Below are 23999 nucleotides of genomic sequence, written 5' to 3' on the forward strand. Positions count from 1 at the left end.
GATGCTTTGTGACCTAGAGTTATATAATGAAATAAACTATTTCCTCCCCAAGTTGGCTTTGGTAAATGTCTTATTACAGCAACAGAAAGTAAATGAGAATGCCTGGGATCATTTAGTCTGGACAATAGTATTAAGGGAAGGAGGAGAGACAATAGTGATGAGAACACAGCTCATGCAGCCTTCAAGATCAAACAAAACCAGGATAGAGCAAGAGAGAGAAGCAAGGGCTAGCAGAGTGAAGGTTTGCTGCTGCTTTAGTGGAGCCCACAGTTCATAAAAGATGCTCCCTTCTAGAGACCTGGACTGTCAGATTTAGAGAGTTAATTGGAAGGAGGCATGCCAAATACATGTCTCAGCATAATAGAACTGACAGGAGCAGGCAGGAGCTATGGTCTAATCAAGATGATGTAATGTTCCTTATAAGACTCCCCTGGCCTGCTGCTTAGTGGAAGTTAGGAAAATGCATAAATATCAGTTGAGTTTTGCTTAGCTAAGGTGTTTGAGTGAGGATTTTATAATAGCTGGGGACATCCCTGCATCATCTTTCTGGCTGGTATTTTATGACACCGAGAAGTGGGGACAGCACATACTTGAATCCAATCAGAAGCTCTGGAACACAGGAGTGATAGATGGCATATCCAATCCCAGAATTTTAGGTTGTCAGCTATTTATATTACAGTTGATGCTTAGGGATAAAAAAAGAAAATCAACTTAGCTATGAGTCTGAATTCTTCAAAAATGTCAGTCTTCTGTTTGAAAGCAGAAGGGAAAGGGAAGAGGTTAAAGAGAGGCTATCATTAAACGCTGGACAGTAAATGCTCACAGTATGGCTCTTGCCTTCAGATCACAAATGCTGTGCAGTGATGATGGAGGGAACTGGGGACATGGGAGCCTGGCCCACAATCAGCTACAGGTAGAGAACATCACTCTCACAGGGCTAGCATTTCTTAACTGTCTCTGCCTATCTTAGAGAATATTACTTCACTTAGGAATGCTTTCTGTTTATAACCATTGAAGGGAAAGAGGATTCTGACTGCAACATATACTCAAATGATCCAGAAAAGTGAAAATATTATATATGTGTGTACATACATATGGGAGAAGTATGTAGAAGGAGGAGATGTGCAGTAAGTGTAAATATTTGTACTGTAATTTTATGACAATTTGTATACAAAATGTTCATTTTCCAATGAAAAACAAGAAACAAGTGTCCATGAAACAAAGCCCGGCGTTTGGGAGGCAGTGATGGATGAGGATGGAGCCCAGGCCAGTCATGATCTGTTTTCTACCTGGAAGCTTCTCAGGTAGCACTTGCTGTTTCAATTGAGACTGACAAAACCCTTCATCTCAATCCCAGTCATGTTCTCCTCTTACTTTTCTTCTCCTTCCTCCTCCTCTTTCCATGTGACAGCTCTCTTCCTTAACTCTGTCTCAACCTTCTAAGCACAGACAGAAAGTCTGTCAGAATAAACAATGCAGCCTCTCAAGTCGTCTTCCTGTGAGGGCTCCAGAGTGCTGTCTGGAGTCAGAAACCTCTGCAAAATCTAAGACTGCTGGGTCTGTCTCCAGACTCCAGAAAAAAAATACAAAGTGGGGGCCTCACTGTAAGATTGTATTTTAATATCTGTGCCCCTTTGCTTCACAGCCTTGCCACACACCAAAAGGCAGACCAGAGAGTAAATTCAGACTGGGTCTTTCTTGCATGAGAAAACTTCAGGTCTTTACCTGCAGATGACCTGATCTTCTCACGAAAGGTTTATTTAGCTCTGCACGAGGTCTGGCATCACAGAGGCCCTGCAGACACTCAGATCTGGTGGATTCTTTCTGGACACTACACTGCACCGGGCTCTTATTACTACTGGGTCCTTTCTTCCTTTATTTTCTTCTTCTTTCCTCCTCTACTCTACCCTGACCAACTCATTCACCTCTTAGGTTCCCTTCCTGATGAAGGAGAGTCACTGATCCTCACAGGAATTAGGATAGCTGTCAATCAACAGTGCTCTCTCAGCATGCTTCTCTTTTCCTCTTTAACCTCTACTCTGTGGAAATGGATTGGGTTTTTCTGCATTCCACACTGGGGCACAGTTTTCCTGAGGTGCAGACTATACATGTTAATGAAGGTAGCACCCTCAACTTACTCTTGCACGCGGGAACCAGGTGCTACCTGAAGTGCTTTGCATGTATCTATGCTGCCACTGACTTAGGAGCTGTCTGATTTATTGAAGTCACAGTGTCATGCCCACATCCACACAGCAATGGAAAAGGGGGGGGGAGTGAAGTGTACGTGTCTTACCTCTGAAGCCCAAACACTTCACATAATTGTTTGCTCAGCTGGGCTAAGGATTGAACACTGGGAAATGGAAAAGGATCTTAATTGAGCAACTTTCCATTTCCAAGATAGTTTCCCCTGTGAATTCTTGGAAGGGAAAAGGGAAAGTCATCTGGGGAAACCGTCTTGGAAATGAAAGATGTTCTCTGCAGAACCTATTCTTATAAGAGAATATTAAGATAAAAACAACCACAGGGCTTATGTAGTCATTTTCAGAATCATTCTTATCAATTTCCCACTAACCTAAATAAAAAATCATCCTGACATGGTGGCTCACTCTTCTAAGCATAGCACATGAAAGGCCCAGGCAGGAGCACTGCAACCAGCTCCTGGGGTATGTATTGAGTTGCCTGGGCCACATTATGACAACTTGTCTCAAAGAACAAAGAAGCAAAGATATAAACAAAAGTACTCTAAAGATAAAAATACAGAACTAAGGAGTACTAGTATATGATAAATTTAATATGGCCAAATATATTATTCTTTAAGAAAAAGTAATTAACTTAAAGTTATTCACATTTATCTTTCAGAGTAACAAGTTGAAAAGGAGGTAAAGATTTGGCGATGAAATCTATACAGAAACATTGAAAGAGCAAGGTGCCTGCTATCAGCCATCAGTTCTTCCACTTTATGTGCAGGCTCGCTGTCAGCTGGGGGTGTCTCCACATTCCGTCCAGTATTAACCAATGCTGGAGATTGAAATGATGCAAGACAGACATGTAGAACACGGGGGATGGAGGATAACCTTCATGTACTCTGAATACATGGTTAAAATTCAAAACGAAAGCTTGGCCTTTTCTTCTTGGGCATGAAGCAGACATTTGGGATCAAATGGAAACTGCAGGGAAAGAGGATTATAGATCACGCACTCAAGTTCAAAACTATTAACACACTGCAGTTTGACACTGGTGTTTTAATAATGGCCACCATAATTATGAAATATCATTGCCAGTAAGGGCAGATGTTACGGAGTTTGGAAAGAAATTGTCATTTAGAAATTTTAAATTGATGTATTTTGGAGGCTGAAGAGATGTCTCAAATGTTAAGAGCACTTGTTCTTGCAGAGGGCCAAGGTTCAGTTCCTAGCATCTATATAGTGGCTTACAGTCTATAACTCCAGTTCCAGGAGATCCGATGCCCTCATATTGCCCCTTTAGGTACTATATATGCTGCACAGACATGTATGCAGAAAAAGCACACATACATATGAACTGAAAGTTAAAGAAATAAGTCTTTAAGACAATTGTATGCTCACTATTTAAAGATAAACTTGCCTAAACAAAATTGGGTGTGTTTGCAGAAAGCTATGAACAGTTAACAATATTTATACCATAAATGAATTTGATTTCCTAGTTTTGTTTTGAAATACCTGATGACAATTCCTGTTGTCCCTTCTTTTTTTCAAAGGCTGAGATGTGCTATATCGCGAGGGCTGGGCTAGACTCAGTATGTAATCCAGTCTACCCTCAAGCATGTCATCCTTCCTCAGTCTCCCAAGCATTGAGATTACAGATTATGCTACCAATCATGGCTAAAGATGCCACATAATGCTCATATAATCTCAAATAAAAATAAAGCTGACATTTTAAAAGTAATCATTTTATTCCATTTTATAAATCAGTAAACTGAGCTCTTGACAGCCACCTGTCAAGTTCACTTAGTATAATAGGTAGAACACAGGTCAGAATCAAGACATCTTGTCCTATTGCCTTCTTGGATGTCAAGTACCACATTCGGCACCATCTCAAAGTACCTGGTTAACTGTAATCATTTCATTATTGCAATAATAGACACAGAGTTTTCAGGTTGCACTGTTAACTAACTGGGTGAATCAACTCTTACTAGTACAGTGTTCAATGATGTAGATGTTTGTATATACAAAGTTTGCTATGAGAGTTGCAGATTCCAAGTTAAAGGTTTAGCATACTATTGTTTCAAAGTGATCATTCACAGACAACTTAATCCTAAAAACAAACAAGTAAACAACAAAGTCACTGTCTCAAGAAGTAAGTTCTTTCTTTAAATGTGAGTATGTGGTCTAGGGATGGAAGCCAGGTGCTCCTGCCTTCTAAGTGCTTGGTCTCAGGTCCTCTCTTGCCCTCAGGCCTCAGTTACATCACTTAAACATATTCCCTATACCATCACCAAGGGTATGAAGACGGAGTGAGATAAGTGTGGGGAATGGTGAACAACAGAAGGCAGACTACAGGTATGAAGTGAAGTTGCTCAGATTGCCCTTGTGAAGTCGCAGGTTGGTGGTGATAAAGCCTGAAGTTTCAGCTCAGGCAAGTGTCACTCGAGTGAAGACTAGGAACCACTGAGGATCAAGTCATCATCTTTACAGGGTGGTCAGAGTGAGTCAACGAAAAGCCACCACAGATGAATAGAGGTCAGTGGGGCCCAGAACAGAGATGATGAGACATGGGGATGGATGTATCCAGTACGTGCTGAGGGACGATGATGGCCAAAGCAGGGTCTCAGCCTGTGGGAAGTGCCTGGAACTCCCCCATTGCAGGCATTCTCCTCTGCCTGTCCACATAGCCTAGAAACAGCATCAAAGAGGATTGGACCGCTTTTCCCTCAAGTAGCTTAGAATATTCTCTAAAGCTAGAAGCTCTGAATAACAGCAATGCACTTAGGAGGAAGAAGCCCACTGCAGAGTTGGAAATCAAGCCCGGATCACAGATGTAAACTTCAGAGCACTCAATTGCTGCGTCGGATTATCACAGTTTACTTCTGTTTCGAACAGGTGGATGTGAAAGAACTCAGATGTGTGCTTTTGAGTTAGGCCTAATTTCAGATATTGGATCTGGAGCTGACAGTATCATCTTTGATGTGTTAGCTTTCTTTTGTGTGTTGGGTTGAGCATTAAATAAGATAATACACACATGTGCACACACACACCACACACACACACACACACACACACACACACATGCACACAGTGGGCAGAGTATAAGACCTGGCTTCTGATTTAAAAGATATACTAAAACTTGTCACTAGATGCTTCTAGAGCTGGATGCTTATTTTGTCTCTGATGTGTCCTTACACATAATGAAATGGATAGTAATTGGAGAGTAAAATATGCTCATACTGATTTCTGAAAAAAACTGTGTGTGTGTGTGTGTGTGTGTGTGTGTGTGTGGTGAGGGCAGTGTTTGTGTGGGGATGAGAGGAAGGCATAAAAAGAGCCAGAAGAGCTACAGGACCAACCTGGGAGTTGAGAGTGTTAGGAGATTGTTATTCTTGGTGTTGCCAAAGCCTGATGGCAAACCCTGGGTGCTCCAAAGATGGCTTGGCACAGAAAAGGAAGAAAAAGTCTTGGCGGGTGAGGCAGCCATGTGCACTGAGAATACTCCATATCCTTTTTGGTTTTGCTTGAGCCCTTCCTGTTATATACTAAATTATGTAGCTTTCATTAAGCAACTACTACTTTATAGAAACATTCAAACATTTTCTTTCAGCGAGATACTTGTCAATATTCTACTAAGAGAGAGGACAAGGGGGAAGGAGCAGGAGAGAAATCTGTAAGGTTTCCTTTGGAGGGTTGCAAATCACACGGTTATGAGTTAGACAGATATTTACAAGCTTGGCCCAGACAGAGCAGAGTAATCTATAAATGCTATTCAAGTGATTTACACAGGCCTGTTCTAGAACATTCACGGTGTCTGGAAATGTATTTAATTTATTCTCAGGGCTGCGCATTTGCATTATTCACAACAAGCCATTTACAGGGAAATGTGCCGCCCTTAAACTAAAGTGTCTCTTGTGGTTTTGGAACAGTTGTAACTGTCTAATAAATGTGTCCATCCCCACTCACTGTACCAGCCAATGTAAATGTTCACACGCCATTCTGCAAGCACTTTATCCTATGGGTTGAGGAAACAGTCTGAGGCATATGGCTACTGACTGCACCCTAAATGATTAAGGGACTGTGTGGAAGAGAACCCACTTTCCTTCCTGGGATTTTACAAAAACATGAAGAGGAAACTGTGCTTCATTCCAGATCCTACTCTGTAGATTTTCAGCTGTTGGTGAATGACCCGATTCAAATTCCCGAGGCTCTCCTAACAAGTTGGAGATTCTGAAAAACCTGGCACAGTACCATTGAACAAACGTGCATTCTGCCGGCACCCGGGATAAGAAAACAAGCATGTTCTGGGCTTTGGCGCATTGTTATAAAACTATTCATCAGTGCTGATCAGGAAGTATGGGGTGCTGGGAAAGAGAGCAAACAGTTTCATAGAGGACTGCAGAAAGCGGGCTGGTCCCCCGTACAGGCTTGAATGCTGAATGCTCGGTCGGTCTTCAGCTGGTGGTACTGTTTGTTAAGGCTGCAGGATGCTAGGAGATGGCAGCTCTCGAGAGGAAGTGGATCACAGGCCCCAGGTTTCCAAAGCCAGTTGCATTTCCTGTCTACTCACACCCCTCACTAGCCAGACAGTGTGATCAGCTCCTGCTGCCATGACTCCCATGGCATGGAGGATTGAATCCCCTCTGAAATGTGAGTCAAATGAAATCTTTCTACCTCCAGGGGAGAAAGAACTGACACATTCAGGGAAAAGAGAGCAAGGGAATGAGGGAGGGAAGCGGCTGGGGAAGAGTTGGAGTCTGAAGCACTAGTAGATTTTATGCTTATGGTTTACACATCTCAGGAAGCCTTTGAGTAAGAAATACTAAATAATCTTGCTATAGATAAGACTTTGAACTTGTGTTCCTCCAGTTTGAGCTGGCAACACCAGGCTGTGATTCTAGTGGTTCATATTTTAACAGGAGATAGAGTAAATTCAACTAGATTAAGTTGGAAGAAACAAAGCGGAGTCCTTTGCAATCTTCCCCCAGGGTATGCAGTGTAGACACAATTTCCTTTCTACATTTGGACAACCATGCTTCCCCAAAAGGAACCACATGTAAAACCAGTTGTTATCCCCCCTAATTGTCCTTTGTCCTGGGAGTGCTAATTGTTGGTCTCTGTCTCTTGGACATCGGGTTCAGTTTTTTCTTTTATGCATGCAAAGTCTTGAGGAAACTCCAAGCTGGTTCTCCTTCATGTCACGTCATGTCATCACAAGTCTCCATGCGTTGCTAACTACACAGCAGACAATCTTCCAAAGGAAAGCATTAGTTCTTTTGCTCAATGAACCTTTTGGATTGGAGATTCTGATATTTAGTTCAGAGAGCCAGTGCCTGTTATCGGGTCTGATGGACGTAAGAGCCAAGAAATCCTAACTCAGGTATGCAGGGCTTTGGTAATACAGGAGGAACCCTAGGATTCTTTTAATGATTTATTATTATCTTATGTTTATTTGTGTTTTGCCTCTTGTGTGTGTGTGTGTGTGTGTGTGTGTGTGTGTGTGTGTGTGTGTGTGTGTGTGTGATCCCTGGAACTAGAGCTACAGTCAGGTGTGAGCTGCCATGTAGGCACTGGGAATTGAACCCAGGTCCTCTAGGAGAGCAGGCAGTGCTCTTAACCACTAAGCCATCTCTCCAGTGCCCCCCAAATTAATTTCATTATTACATGGGTTGCATTGAACAGTCTATTTCCATATTCAGTTCAGTCATCAATGGCAACATTATTTGTTTTGTACATTATAATAATGTACTAGTACATTATTTCCCATGGGTAAGGTACCTGGCGTACTAGAAGTGCTAGTATCAAAATGTTATCTTTAAGTCAAATATCACAAAGCAGCTTCTGAAATATGTATGGGACCAATGAGTAATGGTTACTGTCCTAGTGTCCTACTATTTACTGCAAAGCATTTTCATCCCATGACTGAGACGTAGTTATTTTGTTTCATTATCTCACAAGGAGCCTTTGAACGTAATTTGAAGTGTACAATAATGGAAGAGAAATTGTGCTGATCAATCCGCGGTCATTAGAGCCCCAGCACTCAGAATGCTGAAGAAGAAGACATGAGAAGGACAGTGCAGAGAACTGGGAGCAGGGGCAGATATGAAAGAAAAATAAGCCAGACATGGTGACTCACTGCTTGCAATTATAGCATTCAAGGACATGAAATAGGATTCCCTGGCCATGAGGCCAGTCCGGTCTGCATACTAAATTCTAAGCTAGCCTGGGCTATGGGAAATCCTATCAAAAAGGAAGAAAAAATGAAGAAAAAGAAAGTATCCATGTATTCACATTAAGAATTCTTAGCACCACTCTTGCATCAATTCAATTTGTGCATTGGTTAATTCAAGTGAAGTAATTTTACCTCAGTGTATGACAAACTTAAGCTGAGACACAGATATTATTGCTTGATATTGCTTAACCATGATTATAGCATTTTCAATTCAGGAGTAATCTAAATGAAGCATAATTAAAAACTTTTAATAGAAATTTTTACAAAGTTCATTGGTGATTTCAAAACACTTGCATATTCTTTATACTGACAACATGGAAATAATTCCTTCAGCTGTCATTCAAGGTTTTGCATATCAGCCTCAAAATTAGCGATTCTTGTTGTTTAGTACGAATTGCACCATCCACAGGTGAACCAATCCCAGTCTGCCTCTGGGACAGTCTATCAGGTGTCATGCCCTTTGCCTGTGGTGATTTTCTGTGAGACTTTTATTCTTCCAAGGTAATTGCTTTTGTCTTTTAGTCTTTCCAACTTAGAATAGTTTATTGTCTTGTTAACAACTCAGTAACCTGTTGATCCACCTCTCTGGTCTTGCATGCATATTTTTTTTTCTCCACTAAGATACCAATTCTTTAAGGATGAGAGTAGTATATAACAAATATCTGAAAAGGACAAAACAATATGCAAGTGCCCTAAGATATTCCCAAAACAACTCAAACAGCTAAAACCTAGTTCACTTTCTGTTAAAAAAGGATAACAGCATTTCTGAAAGTCAAGACTCAACATAGTAAATGTGGAATTGAACATGTTGAGACTGATAGTTGAAGCATTTGACCCTAAACAGAAATTGACTAAGAATTGTATAAACAAGACAACTAAATTTCAGGAAACAGGAAGCATTCATGTGTGTCTCCCCATTCCTGCCACTTTTGGGAAAATATTTATTTCTTAGTGCCTAGGATGGTTGCCTCGTTGTTCATAGTCTAAAACTGTGATGTACATTGGTTTGAGGCATCCTGACATTACTGCCTGTGGGAAGACACAGAGAGAATGAACAGACTTTGAAAGGGGGAAATACAATGAGGCTGAATCATTTCCTTGTGTTTTGTAACTACAAACAGGCATGCTGGAATCACTATGCAAATAAGAAGTATGGCAAAGAAAGGGTTTGACTTTTGAGGCTATGAGCACATTAGCATTATGAAATATCACAAGGGAATGGGTCCATCTTAAAGACTGGAAAGATGTTCCCATAGAAAGAATAATGTTTGCATTAGTAAACCTAGCACAAGAATGATATAAAAGGTTAGTATTAGCCAGGTGTTGGTGGCACATGCCTTTAATCCCAGCACTTGGGAGGCAGAGGCAGGTGGATCTTTGTGAGTTCGAGGCCAGCCTTGTCTACAGAGCAAGTTCCAGGACAGGCTCCAAAGCAATGCTGAGACACCCTGTCTCGAAAAACAAAACAAAACAAAACCCAAAAATAAAAAAGAAAATGTTAGTATTTTAAAATCAATTGAAAGCCTGTACAATATGAGGCAACAATAAGGAAAAGAAAATAGCAATACAGTTTTACCTGCAGCAATATCAAAGCATGCAAACACAGTAATAAATTAAGAGATGCATGACCTCTGTAGTGAAAGCTACAAAGCTATGCTAAAAGAAATCAAAGACCTTGACAATAGGGCTCCTCGCCATACTCAGGACTTGTGTAGCTATTTATAAGACAGCATCCCTGTCAAAATCGATGTATAGACTCTGTACTATCCATTAAAACTCAATAAATTTATAAGAAATTACCACTTCAATTCTAAAATTTCTCTAAAATATTGATATATAATAGTTATGATACATGCACTCAAAGAATAAAAAAAATGGTCATTGCTATTATTGGCTTCTGAGACACTCTAAATCTCCAGCAATTAAGGCAGTGTCATATTAGTATGTGTACAGATGAATAATCAATCGATGGATTAGGAACAGACCATTCATAAGTATTTAGTTGATGGTCCCTGAAGGCAACAATGTAATTTGAAGATCCTGTCAAATGGTGCTAGAGAAAACGGCTGTTTGAGAATGGGGAGTAATGAGCCCATAGAAGATGGGCTTGGAGCCTTGCCAGAGTCTTTGGATGTTTTCACGGCACTGGGCATCTTTTGTGCCTCTCTGCCTGACTTACTGCTGCTGCCCAAGCCTGTTCAGTGATTGCCACAGGAACTCATTCCACTTTCTAAAGCCCTATGTAGAACTAAAAGTACCTACAAGATTTGCCAGCCACCCAGGCATGTCCATAAACAGTCAAGTGATACAGTAGGAGGCAGAACTCCCTGGTATAATGATGACCTTGAGACTCTGTCAGGGCCAAGGTCATTCTAGGAATTCATCTGAAATTTTGGTTTCTTTTAATTTTGTCCTCATTTGCTTTTGTTCTTGTTTCTTCTGGGCATTGTGTGAACATTTTGTCTATAAATAATTTGCAATGGATTGTTAGCTCATTAAGTTCTACTCTTGGAAGAACTTAACTAGTACTCCAGTACAATCATCACACACACATGCCCATACACGCGCGCGTGCACACACACACACACACACACACACACAAATTACTCAATAGTCACTTTTTGTCTTTTCAATTTTTTTTTTGAGACAGGGTTTCTCTGTGCAACATCCCTGATATCCTGGAACTCACTCTGTAGACCAGGCTGGCCTTGAACTCACAGAGATATCCCTGCTTCTGAGTGCTGGAATTAAAGGCATTCACCACTTGGCAATAATCACTTTTAAAATCAGATATTTAATTATGTTTGAAGATTTCTAATAATAAATGTGTAGCTATCCTTTAACAAGCCTATCCCAGTTTCTAAATATGGGCTAATGAGTAATGGCTGTACAGATTTTGACTCTTACAGTATACTCACAGTAACTACTACTGTGTCCATATCCCTAAGCTAGAAATGACACAGATGTTCTTTCACAGGGAGCACTTGAAGGAATGGTGCTATGTTCTTCACTCAAACACTCAAAAAGCAATCAACTGATCTTGCAACAATACCCATAAATCTAATAAACATGATGTTAAGCCAAAGAAGTACCACATAAAAGAATTGTGTGATTCCTTTAATGTAAACTGAAAGGCAGAATGTTAACAAATGAACTCAACATAAAAGAGTACATGAAGTTACAGGAAGTTCAAAGCAAGCAAATTTCATGGGTATAGTAGAAATAAGAATAATGTCTAAGTGTAGGTGAGAAATTGTGTGTGTAAACTGAAAAGTTACATCAAAGTTGTTGTGGTGAGCAGAAATTGACTTATATTTTTATATGTTTGATAGTCAATAAGATAAATGTAAAAGTAAAAACATTTTCAAAAGCTTAAAGTTTCCTCGGAGCATAAACTAAAATATGTATGTAAAATCAAGAACCTTAGCATATTGAATAACAGAAAAATGAAGCTGGATAAAGATGCATCCCATAGTAGGAGATGCAAATTCAAAGTTAAAGTCGTGGTCTTCAAACACACTAAAACGTTTGAACTTGGAATTTGTCACAGTCAAGTTAACATATATTCAAAGCATCATTCCAGCTTCCTTAGAGTGGGTTTGCAAAGTACAATGTACATGATAATGAGTATCTCACCTCTATGCACAAAAATAGTCTAAAAGAAACAGATGAATATTTTCTAAACAGATCTGTAAATACGATTTATTATGTAAAACAGTTGGTGAAAACATAGCCTTCTATGTCTCTAATTACAGTTTACATTCCTAAAGATAGGAAGTTTCAGGGAGAAGGTAAATAAGGTGCAGTATGGCATTAATTTATAATTCATGATTTTGTTCCTAATTCAAAGTCTTTCTCATTTGTATGCAGAAAAATATGTGTATAAAATATATATTCTATATTTTTATGAAAATGAAGTTAATCATTACTGTATTAAACTAGTCAAGAACACAGTACATTTTCCTTAAAAGAAAGGCAGAGAAGAAAATAAGGAAAAAACTGTGTGAAGATACAGAAAAACACACAAACAGGAAAAGGAAAGAAATGACTCTATTTGTCAAATGAGTCCAAGGGAAAGTTTGAATGTAAAAACGATCAGATGAGCATTGCAGAGGCCAGTATTTGCGAACTTCGTTGTGTTAAATAGCATGGTGCCAAAATATAGAGGGGAACTATTATGACTGCAGGAATAATGTGATGGAAACATAGCTGTGATGACATTCTGTAGTGGACAGCTGGCATCTTTTCAATGGGCTAATGGCAGATAATGACTCAAGGATATTGAAAAATATAATGGAGCTGAAAGTTTTCAATATACATGTACCCTGGTAAAAACAATACTTTTGGACAGAAACTGTGAAGCCTTAACAAATTCGAATCAAGCAGCACTCACCTACGGAAACATCAATGTATGTATGTATATTATATATGTGTATAAAATATATATGTATATATGCCAATAAATATTACAAAATTAATTCTTAAGCAATGAAAGGTTTTGAAATTTGAAAACTGATCCCTACTTTGTAAAGCTGTTCAGGAAAGAAGGACATTTGTGACTTAGAGGGCTGTGTGATAGTAGTGACACTTGGAGCACCAAGTGTCAGATGGCAGGTCTGTAGAGAGAAACCTTTTCCTTGCCAGCCACTTTGGTTTTTCCCTACCAGTCACCTGGGCTCTGCCGCGTTGTAGTCCCCAAATAACACACAAGACACTGTATTAATTATGAAGCTGTTGGCCTTTCTTGTTTCTTACTGGCTAGCTCTGACTTAAGTGTTTAACCCATCTTAGTATTTCTCTTACCGGATGGACATCTTACTCTCTGGTGGGCTACATGATGACTCCCTGTGTTTCTCCTACCCAGAGTCCTCCTGGACTCTTAGTCCCACCTATCTTGCTTCCCTATTGGCCAACAGTGCTTTATTGACATATACACAGGACTTCCCCATTACAGGTCGGAATCAGGACGGACTCCTTTAGCTGGGGCTTCCATGTTCAACGGCTGTCACAGGTAAATTAAAACCCCTGAAGTCTTCATCACTACACAACACAGTAAAGGCATTTAAAAGCACCGTTTTCTAGTTATAGTATGTATACATCGAAGCTCAAGGAAGATGGAATGAATATAAGAACTTAATACATTAGAATACAAGAATTAAAAATTAGCATCAATGAAGATTAAACCACTAAAACTCCTGACAAAACTACACAAGTAGGAGAAATACAGACAAAAATCCAGTAAGGCAAAAGGAAAGCTGATGTCTGCACACACACTTGGGAAACGTTTCTGGGTGATTTTAAACATACGTCAGAAATATCACTGTGTAATAAGCTCAAAGGCTAATTCCAGTCCTGTCTAGACTGATCAGTTTGAGGGCAACTGAGGAAGTCACCACCAGTCAAAGCCACTGGATTCACAGCCCCCTAGCATTATATTCTCTACTCGCTGTCTCAAGCATGCAGAAGTGCAGGTTATTATAGAGCACCAACATGCCCAGTTTAGAACATCAATGTTCAAAAGGAGAAATGAAATCAGCTCACTTAAATACACCACAATGTGTTCCATTTAGATTATGTAATGCAGATACTAAAATAAGTTTCTGAAAATCAAATGTTCTATTTTAAAATGCAATGAGCTCTCAGTGAAAGGACTGTCTTCTAAAGGCCCTGCTATAAAAACCTTGTGAAATAGCATCAGAATGTATTAGTTTACATACGCTTACACAGATTCTCATTGTGGTTCATGCTAAGTACTCATTCAAGAAAAATCTACACTCCATGCTTGCTGGAGAGAGAGACAGACAAGAGAGAGAGAGAGAGAGAGAGAGAGAGAGAGAGAGAGAGAGAGAGAGAGAGAGAGAGAGAGAGAGAGAGAGAGAGAGGAGGGAGGGAGGGAGGAGAGAGAGAGAAAGAGAGAGAGAGGAGAGAGAGGAGAGGGAGAGAGGGAGAGAGGGAGAGAGAGATCAGCAAATAGAGTATTAGAGGAGAGAGGGGAAGAGATAAGGAGAAATTTGAGAATATACACTATATGTCTTGTCTGTATTCAAGTTAATGATGTTAAGAATCAAAGAGATCAGACTGCATGAGAGAAAATCATAGAAACCATATTAAATTTAAAAACAGGAATTGCTATACAAAGTTTTTATCAGGTCCCTGTTTTTCTGCCCCAATTCATGAAGTGAGTAAGGTTTCCCTTTCAGTGAGAGCACTCTTCCCACATGGACTGGAAACCAGCCTGGTGGTATTAGACCTCACTGTACTGGATAAAACACACCTCCACAAACCCCAGAGTGATGAACAGTTTTCTTTGGCTGAGTGACAATTACAGTTTAGCAGAACCCAGAATTCACATTTGAGATGATGGAAAATCACCACCACTCTCCTCTGGCTTTTAGCTGAGTCAAAGAAAAACACTAGACAGTCTGAGGATCTTGGTCATTATATGTGTACTCCAGAGACAAAAACCTCTTGTTAAAGATGGTCAGGAGAGGGTGAGAAAGTGGTTGGAGCACTAGACATTGGTGCAAATTGTTTCCCAAAGCAAAACACAGCTTGAAGAATTGGTACTAAGTACCATTCATCTGTAATGAAACCTCATGGCTCACAGATGTCCCCCAAGTCATGCCAGAGCACTTTAAATATGAAGGAAATGGATCAGTTTTCAGGAAATAGGCATCCATTTCGATGTGCATTCTAAGCAGAGCCTGCTCTCACAGAAGGATGACATATCATGCAGACAGAGAGGGGAAGGGTAGAAAGGAGGTCCACTACGCACAGTATTAAGTCAGATATACAATTCAGATTCTATTACACTTAAGGATAGTGCAGTCTCTTTTCGAAACTTCCCACTGTGACATTTGTCTGTCCTGGTGACAATACACCAATGTAAATGTTTGATTATGAATCTTCATCTGAACTAGTTTTCAGTGAGCATCTGGTTCCATCTGGCTGAGGGGAGGGGGTACCTGGGTATCTGCCTTCATCAGTCCCACTCTGGTACCCAGCTATAGGGGAATCAGTTAATGTTCACTCGGGTTTTCTAAGTCTAAGACACAGGTCTCAAGGAAGTTTTGGGGCTTGTTTTTTTCCACAAAGTGATTCAGGTTGATAATCATCACCAAGACCTTTGCTTTCTCCTGTCAATATTTATTTCTTAAGCGATTCTTTGGCCAACCTCCAAGAGCATCCATAAATACAAAATATGTATCTAAAATGTATCTAGAAAATATGGCTAAAACTTCTGCAGAGATTGGTAGTATAAATAAATATATCTACACTTGAACACTGAATTATATCCAAATACATAAGTCAAATAAATCCAGAAATTTATAAACCAGTTTGAAAAGTATAGTATTCTAAGAATATTCAGGAGGGATAAAGGATATCAAGGGAAAATGAATTAGGTAAAAGAGGAAATGTGCAGTAAATAAAGACTAAGTAAAAACATGCATTTGTTTGACTATACGAATTTAAATATTCATATATTTAACTTTACACACATAAAGTACCTCTCCCCATCAAACACATGTCACATGGCAACAGATAGGGACTATTACTGAAAACCACAACTGATCAAAATACAGTGAACAAGTGATTGTGTGGTGCCAAACTCCAATTGGTAAACCCTACAATACAACTCTTGTACCCAAGGCTTGGAAAAGTAATGGAAGAATGGGTAGAATGATTTCTAAGAGCCAGAGGAACAAGGACTTTTGCTGTGAGACTTAATGTCCTATAAATGTCAGAGGAGCTACACCCATGAAGTCTCATTGGCATGGCTGCCTAAATAAAACCTGAACAAGACGACACAAACAGATATGCTAAAATGGAAGGGGAAAATCTGATGGGGTCTCAACCTTAGAAAAGGACTACAGCTAACTAAGGAAAATATATCTTCCCCAAGGAAGAGCACTACAAACTGCTTATCCTATATAATCCAATATCAAGTGGCTAGCCCTGGAAACATATACATACAAGCAATATTACAAGGACTGAGTAGGATATATAATTAATTAGATTGTTTATATATATATATGTGTGTGTATGTATATATATCAACAATTAAAGAAATAGAGGCCATGATTTTAAGAGCCAGGAGAGAGAGAGAGAGAGGGGGGGGGGGGAGGGAGGGAGGGAGGGAGGGTGGGTGGGTGGGAAAGAGAGAGAGAGACAGAGACAGAGATCGAGCATGTAAAATTGGAGGATGAAAAGGGAAAGGAGAAAATACTGTAATTAAATTTAATTTTTTTAAAAGGAAACATAGGTAAAATAATGATACTAAAATACTTTTCAAGAGCCAACATTATTGGTTGGGAAAGTTCTTCTAGGAGAGAAGGAAGATTCCAGGAAATGTAGCAGGAAGTCACTATGTGATCCTGGGAGGAGATGACACATGAATCTGGCATTCTTGTTAAGATAAGATCTTGTAGAAAGTGCTATCAAATGGCACCACCTCTCGAGATCTATAGAAATATCTACACATTGTTCTTTCTTACAATTAGAATGAAATATTGAATGTAATATCTTTATTTCTTTTAGCATTTTTTATATCCTAAGGAAGACTATGTGTGGCTATCACCACAGAAATTTCTCACAATAGTAAGTGTTAACTTGTGTATCCAACAGGCCAAATGGTATGAACATACTTAAATATAAATATTTTTCCATTAAAATTTAAAAACAGGTAAGATCTTGTAGAAATACATATATTAGTATTTATGGGTTAATACTTAAGACAGAGCTAGCTAATAAGAAGCCCCAGACATTGACCAACAGCCTTGCAACTAATAGAGTCTCTGTGTGTTATTATGGGTTGATGCGGCACTGGAACCAGGCTGTCAGGATGAGTCATTGTAACAAAGAATAAATGATATATACATATCATGGGAACCAAAAAAATATCCCAAGAATATGAAATAATAAAATCTATGAACCCCCCATTTCCTTCAGTTTCTGCCTTGGACTGATTTAGTTCTCTTCACCTCCTTGTAAGCCTCCAGTTCTTCCTCCCAACACATCTCCAATGCCTCCACTACTGTTTCTAACACATTGCTGTGTTCTTCTAACTACTTTGCAATGAGCAAGGTGGTGGTCAGTAGCCCAGTGATCAACTATTGAGTGTCTTATTTAGGGGACTATGATTAAATAAAACCAAAGTTATATTTCAGGAAAACAATGTCTTCTATTTTTGTCAGATAGAATAGAAATTTATTTGTGTGGAGGAAGAGATACTTCCTATAGAGCTTAGCATATCCTTTGACAGGCCTCTAGTTTCCCACCCATGTTGCAATCAATGCAAATGGTATACTATAGACTTCTGTTCTACTTCTCTTCTTCTGTCAACACTATACTACAAACACCCTCAGTTTATACTTGTCATTTGTATCCTACCCTGGAACTATAGATGATATTGTCCTCATGTCCTGAAAAGGATCCTCTAATGCAGTTTAATTGTCATGCCACCATTATTTTTAAAGACATATAAAGATAACTTATGCACTGGTGGAATGGAAAAAAAATAAGAAAAAGGAATTTTCTCCACTAATGTATGTCACACTGCTGACTATTAAAAGAACATTTGGTAAGATAACGGTGAACAGACCTGTTAAATCAACACATGGAACATAGGATAATTATGAAATCATGGCTTCCTCTTCCTCATAAAATGTGCATTAATATGCTAATTAAACTTTAGGCACAATGATCCAGCTGTCTGTCTTTGCAATGCTCATCTCCATCATCAGCACTGATTAGCTCTTAGGATGTTGGGGCATTATGCAAAGATCTCACAACTTGACACAATTGTGCAATATACTTAGATATAGGGGAAGTAATCAGCTGTGAGTTCTGATTATCATTCCCATCCAAGGCCTCTGTTTACAGTAAGATTAGCATGGTGGTTGGGAGAAGACATGGTGGTAGTGATCAGGGCACCACAAGGATCTGGCATCTTAACACCGTTATTCTGAAAGAGTGTTACATACATATATCAGAGTGATGGTCACACGAGACTGCTCAAAGTTATTATTGCTGTTGTCAAGGCTATTATTACTATCATTATGCAATACTATACAAGCTTGTGAAGGAACAGCCTTCTCATTTCACACTGACAAGCAAGCAATTGTGTATATCATCTTGAAGACGCATGAATGGAGGTTAAAGTATTTTCTCCATCCCCAATTTCTAAATTCTTAAAAAACAGAACTATTACACTTAGGAATCCTTAAGGACAATAGCTTTCCCAAGGAATCAAATGTGGATTGCCACACCAGGACAGCTTCAGAACTGTTTCTGCAACAAAGAATTCAGATCAGTCAACAAATGCTTTGATCTGAGAGCAAGATTTCCACAGCAAAATGCCTAGAACTTTCTGGCATCTTCTGTGAGTACTTAGAACAAACAAAGAAGGTACCTCTACATTTATTTACTTAAATTTCCTAAGGCTGCTCATTCTTCCAAATGTATATTAATACAGACTGTGCTAATGTCCATCTGAATGTGGGAAGTATGTATCCTGTCATGGAAAAGTTATGCAGACAGTTAAAACACTTTGTTATTAAAATAAACAATACATTTTAAAGAAAGAACAGTGTTCAGCTTAACTAGAACTCAATTTTTCCAAAATTAAGCGAGTTAATAATATAAACCCCAAACCTCTGGCTTCCTCAGACACATTAAGTTTCTTGTCAGCTCAGCACTTTTAAATGGAGAATTTTGTTCCAACTCCTAGCCTAACAGTCACCTACAGTAAGTAGTACTTAAGTAGGCAGATTAGTGATGGAACTAGAGGTAGCAGTCCTACCCTGTGTCTGGCCCAAAATATGTTACCCCAAATGTAAACTCTCAGTATATTTAAATTACCCTCAAAGAGATGATAAGAACTAATAAAGAATAGCATTATAATGGTGTGTATTACCAGTGGGTCATCTTAGTATTGCATTACCTTCAGAATCACTCTGCAGATGAAAAAACACATGTGAGAATTCACTGAATTACAATAATTAATAAGGATTAAATAATTAATAAATGCAAATATCAGTTGCTAGCTCATTTCAAAGATACTTTCAGTTGCAACAGCAAGATTTCCCTAATTGTTCCAAACTTCATTATCAGGAGAATTTAATTTGATGCATCCAAGTTCTTTCTTTGAAATATTTGGAACTCATTCTTTTTTTTATTGCCCTATCTCTAAGCAGATATATAAGCTTAAAACTATAAGATTTACCATATGGAAATACCATTTCAATTATGCTATTTAATGTTTTCTATGTTGCTGTTATGTTTTCCTTTTTATAAGAAAAGAAAAATAAAGCAAATGGTTTTCCTAATTCTTTTTCCAGCTCTGGAAGAAGCAGTGTTATGGGAAAAGAACATCTCATCTTTAGGAAAACAGCAAAAGGCAAATATAGTGTCACAAGCAGAAAGAAGCAGCATTGCACAGTGGGCTGGAACTCTTAGGAGGAAATTGATACTTCCAGGATGAAAATGGAACAGAACCAAGACATTATAATGAGAGTCATTTGGTGCTAGAGAAGTCCCCTTAAAAATGGTGCATAGTCAACTTGCAACGTGATCATTACAGGCTATTTTCCTTGTTCACATTCTCAACATAAATGCTTTGGAAGAGGCAACGGTATTTTAAATTGCTCATTCTAATTTGTTTTTTTTTTTCTCTTTCTTTTTCTTCCAGTTATGGGTGGGTTCTTGGGAAATAATCTTTTCCCTTGTCACTAGAGGAACGCCTTAAACTCACATTGTAAATTTGTATAGAACAACAGAGAAGGGAAACAGTAGAAGATTCAGGCATCAACAAAGGAAATTACCTGTGGGCATTTGCTCCATGTTCCCCATTCAGACATGACACACTCGCTGGGACACAGAAGGGAACAGGCTTGGGTTTCTGTGGGAGCATCATCCTGGTTGCACAGGCTCCTGTCCACTGTCCCTCCTTCACTGTCAGCAGTACTCACACACCTGTTAGACAGTGGTGGAGACAAAGACAGACACATTTAAATGGCTATCAGATAGAGGAAAACAAACCAACAGCTTGATCTTCTTCATTCAGTGGTCTTTTATTGAGTGATAACCCTTGATACTGCAAGTAAAAGATTTTAGAAATGCCACAGATAGTAGCTGTCTGGTCCAGCACCCTTTCTCCAGAGACACTGAGTATACATATGCCTAGCACTGAGTGCATATTCCTTCAATTTTTACAGATCTTGAAAGTTCCCTTCTCCAAATACTGAATAGATGACTTTGTTTCAGCCAGGGCATTCATACTTTCTGTGTCTCTTGTATTCCTTTTTCAAAGTTCCCAAACCATCTTCATATTTACTCTATATATTGTAGGGGATTTGTAAACAATGCAAAAATCAGTTATTAGTAAAGGCATTCGAGTTTTACATGTCTATGTGGGATGTGGACATCACAATCAAAGGGTAATGTGTAAACATTGTTATGGCCCACACAAGCACAAGGATATACATTACACCTTTATGGCCAATGGAGCATCAACTTCAACTCTGAGATAAAACACACACAATGATATCTGTCATCATGTTCTGGGCCCACCCCAGACTGCTTAGAACTGTTGTTGCACCACAAGGTCTTTACCTTAATTGTGCCTGACAACCCTCTTTTTAAAAAAAAACACATATCAGATTCTAGGAATTAGAATGAAGACATCTTTGGGGGCTTTCCTTCTCTCTGCCACACTAGAATCTTTCCACTGTGCTCCCAGAATACTGGCTACTAGAATTATCTATGTAATTCACGATTGAAGGAAAAACATTTCTAGGATCCTGAGCAGTCCACAAGTGAAGACTTAAGAAAATTGAAATTGAAGGTGCTCCCAGACAAAATGCAGTAATCCATTATCTATTCCATGCCATCCATTTTCTAGCCCATCTCCCCTTCAGCAAACACTCACTTCACTCAAATGCTGCAAACTGCTTTTAGGCATTGGCAGTGTTTACTCCCAACACTTCCTGCCTTTTCTCCCCTCCACTATTCCGTATTGAACCACTTTAGTCATGCTTCCATTGCCATTGTAGACAGCCTCTTATCAGAATCATTCAGACTCTGACCACCAAGTTCAGTGGTCAGTGCTTGACTCAAAGAACTCAGTTGCACTGAGACAATTGATTACTGTATCTTTCTTAAAAACTAAAACAAAGCAAAACAATACACTTCTTTCTTGCCTTTATTCCTTTTGTTTTTCTTGTTTCTCTGGATTGTTCTTGGTCTCAATGTTAGAAACATTATCTTTGAGTCTTTCTTACTTATAAATGTTAGAGTGTTAGAGTTACCTAGGGTTCAAAACATTATCAACATATACCAAATTTATAAGCTAATGACAGTGAAGTTTATAACCTTTTTCTTTCCTCTGAATACCAGCCTACAATAGATCAGTTGGAAAGCTAATATCATATCTCAGATTTAACGTGTTTGAAAGCTAACTTGTTTTCCTGTCAAGCCAGATTTTCACATTTCCCAACTCAACAAATGGTACTACCATCCCTCCTGTTGATCAGGCCAGTTAACAGTCTTTATATTTTCTTCTTTCCCATTCTATAGCCATTTGACCATCATATACCATGCTCTGTAGCTTTTAAATTTGTCCTAAATTTGACATTCTCATCATCTTTAATTCATTAAACGCAATTCAACTGACAGCCTCTCTCACTTGGAATTCTGCAATGGCCTCAAACCTATGTCTTTGCTTCCAAATTTCTGTATCTTCAGAACCTTCTCTTTACCACCCCTAGGCAGGTTTTTTGCACAAGTATAAAATGGGACCTCCCCTCTACCCCAAACCTTTCATAGTTTCTTGGCTTCATACTGCAGTTATAATAATGTCCATCCTGCCTTTACCTTCCTTAAGTACACAACATGGTTTTCATGCCAGCACTAGCCATGTGGGACATATGGTTATTCTCCCATCAAGACAAGAAACATCTGTCACATGGTGCTTTCCCAGGAGAATCCAGACAGGTTTCTCATTTTATTCAGGTTTCTGCCTAAATTTCACTTTGCTGACAAACCTCTCTAAAACAGAACCCCTACAACTCCAAACCATTTCTAATTAAGTTTTTGGTAGTATTAGTTTTCCTTGAGGAAATAGATATTCCTTGTTCTCTATCTTATTTTCTATACCTGGAACCATGTCTGGGACATAGAAAGCAAAAGATCATAAATATGGCTTGGACTGAGAGTTACCACAGTTGTGAACCAATAGTAAAGCAGTATTCTAGCACTGAGGTTGTAAGAAAGGGAAGAGATAATCTGTTTCTTTCATTTTTAACTGGGTCATGTTAAAATCAATAATAGTTTGCAGTTCATGGTGCCTGGAAGATTTGGTTCACATGTTCGCATATGACATTAACAGTGAGCATGTGCTGGTCAGCTACGGCCACCATAGCAACAGATAAAACATCATGAGAAGGTAGCACAGTCCATACAGATGTATTTTCTCCTCATTCTAAATTTCTAGACATCTGAGAGCAAATTGTTGGCAGGCTGATTTCTCTCCCTGTGTCTATGATTTTTCCTCTGAATGTATTTGTGTCCTTATCTCCCCATCCATGCCTTATTTTGCATTATAGAGAGGATCTTATGTAGTTCAGGTTGGCCACAAAATTCTGTTCCTTGTGCATCTGCCTACCAAATACACCACCATGCTTAGCCTCCCAATCTCCTGTTCTCATGCAGACACCATTCAGATTGGACCAGAGCAGATATACTGCCTGGATTTTCCTCTAACCACCTGATCTCATTTATCTCCACTGTGCCCATATATATATGAGCTGAGAGGTATGTCTTCAAGGAGCTTAGGGGCCTATGTTTTCCTCCATTAGTGTGAAACAGTTCTGTCAGCAGCAACTGATTCTTTTAAAGCTTTCTACCTTCCTTGAGATTTCCTTTGGAAATTGCAAAGAGGCCTAAACAGGAAGGAAGTGCAAGATGATGCCTCAGCTTATGCTATAAACATGGTTGGCCAGTCACTTTTCACAATCATCGTGACAGTATGATACAAGGCAGAGGCTTTGACAAAGAAGTGACCCAAAGTCTGTTAGAACCTGAGCCAAAGAGACTGTGAGGCAAAGCAGCCGTGGACACAAGGAAAGGGAAGTGAGTTCTACTGAGAAACACCTTTACAATTCTGCCATCTGCTGTTGCTTTGCCACACCCTTCTGAGATCTTGGAACTGCTAAAGTGGCCATTATGGGGTGAATTATTGAATGCTGAAGCTTCCTCAAGGTCACAGTCAACACAAGGTAGTAGGATATTCCTTGGCAATGGGCTTCTAGTTAACGTTTACCTCCACAGACAACTATCTGACTTCAGTGTTATCCTTTTATAGTGGAATTTTCTAATACGAAAAATTAATGCCCTGTGCTATTCAGGGGAGTAATCCATGACACTAATCTTTCTTCTTATTTTACATACTGCTAACTGTGTATCAATACTTCAGCTTTTACTTGTCCAAATGGTAACATTTTATTGCTATTTTGCTTTGTTGTAACGGCAGTTGTTCTCCTGTTACAAGTTATTTCTAAATGCACCAACCTGGCAAACTCAGCCAT

The 23999-nt window shown here is 39.1% G+C and overlaps 1 protein-coding gene and 1 long non-coding RNA gene across 3 annotated transcripts in view; one reads left to right on the forward strand and one right to left on the reverse strand.

Moving 5' to 3' along the window:
• The window catches only part of Thsd7b (thrombospondin type 1 domain containing 7B), an 866887-nt gene that overhangs the window by 64676 nt on the left and 778212 nt on the right, over positions 1–23999 (reverse strand). For both annotated transcript variants that reach the window (XM_040738481.1, XM_040738480.1), the window contains one exon: positions 20238–20388. In XM_040738481.1, coding sequence (XP_040594415.1) covers positions 20238–20388 — 151 coding nt within the window. The remainder of the gene's footprint in view (positions 1–20237; positions 20389–23999) is intronic.
• LOC121136929 lies at positions 13343–20055 on the forward strand. Its single transcript, XR_005874119.1, has 3 exons — positions 13343–13426; positions 16954–17013; positions 19755–20055. It is a non-coding gene; the product is annotated as an uncharacterized LOC121136929 (long non-coding RNA).

The sequence above is a fragment of the Mesocricetus auratus genome, unplaced genomic scaffold (genome assembly GCF_017639785.1).
Source record: "Mesocricetus auratus isolate SY011 unplaced genomic scaffold, BCM_Maur_2.0 Super-Scaffold_100676, whole genome shotgun sequence".
Classification (NCBI taxonomy): Eukaryota; Metazoa; Chordata; class Mammalia; order Rodentia; family Cricetidae; genus Mesocricetus; species Mesocricetus auratus.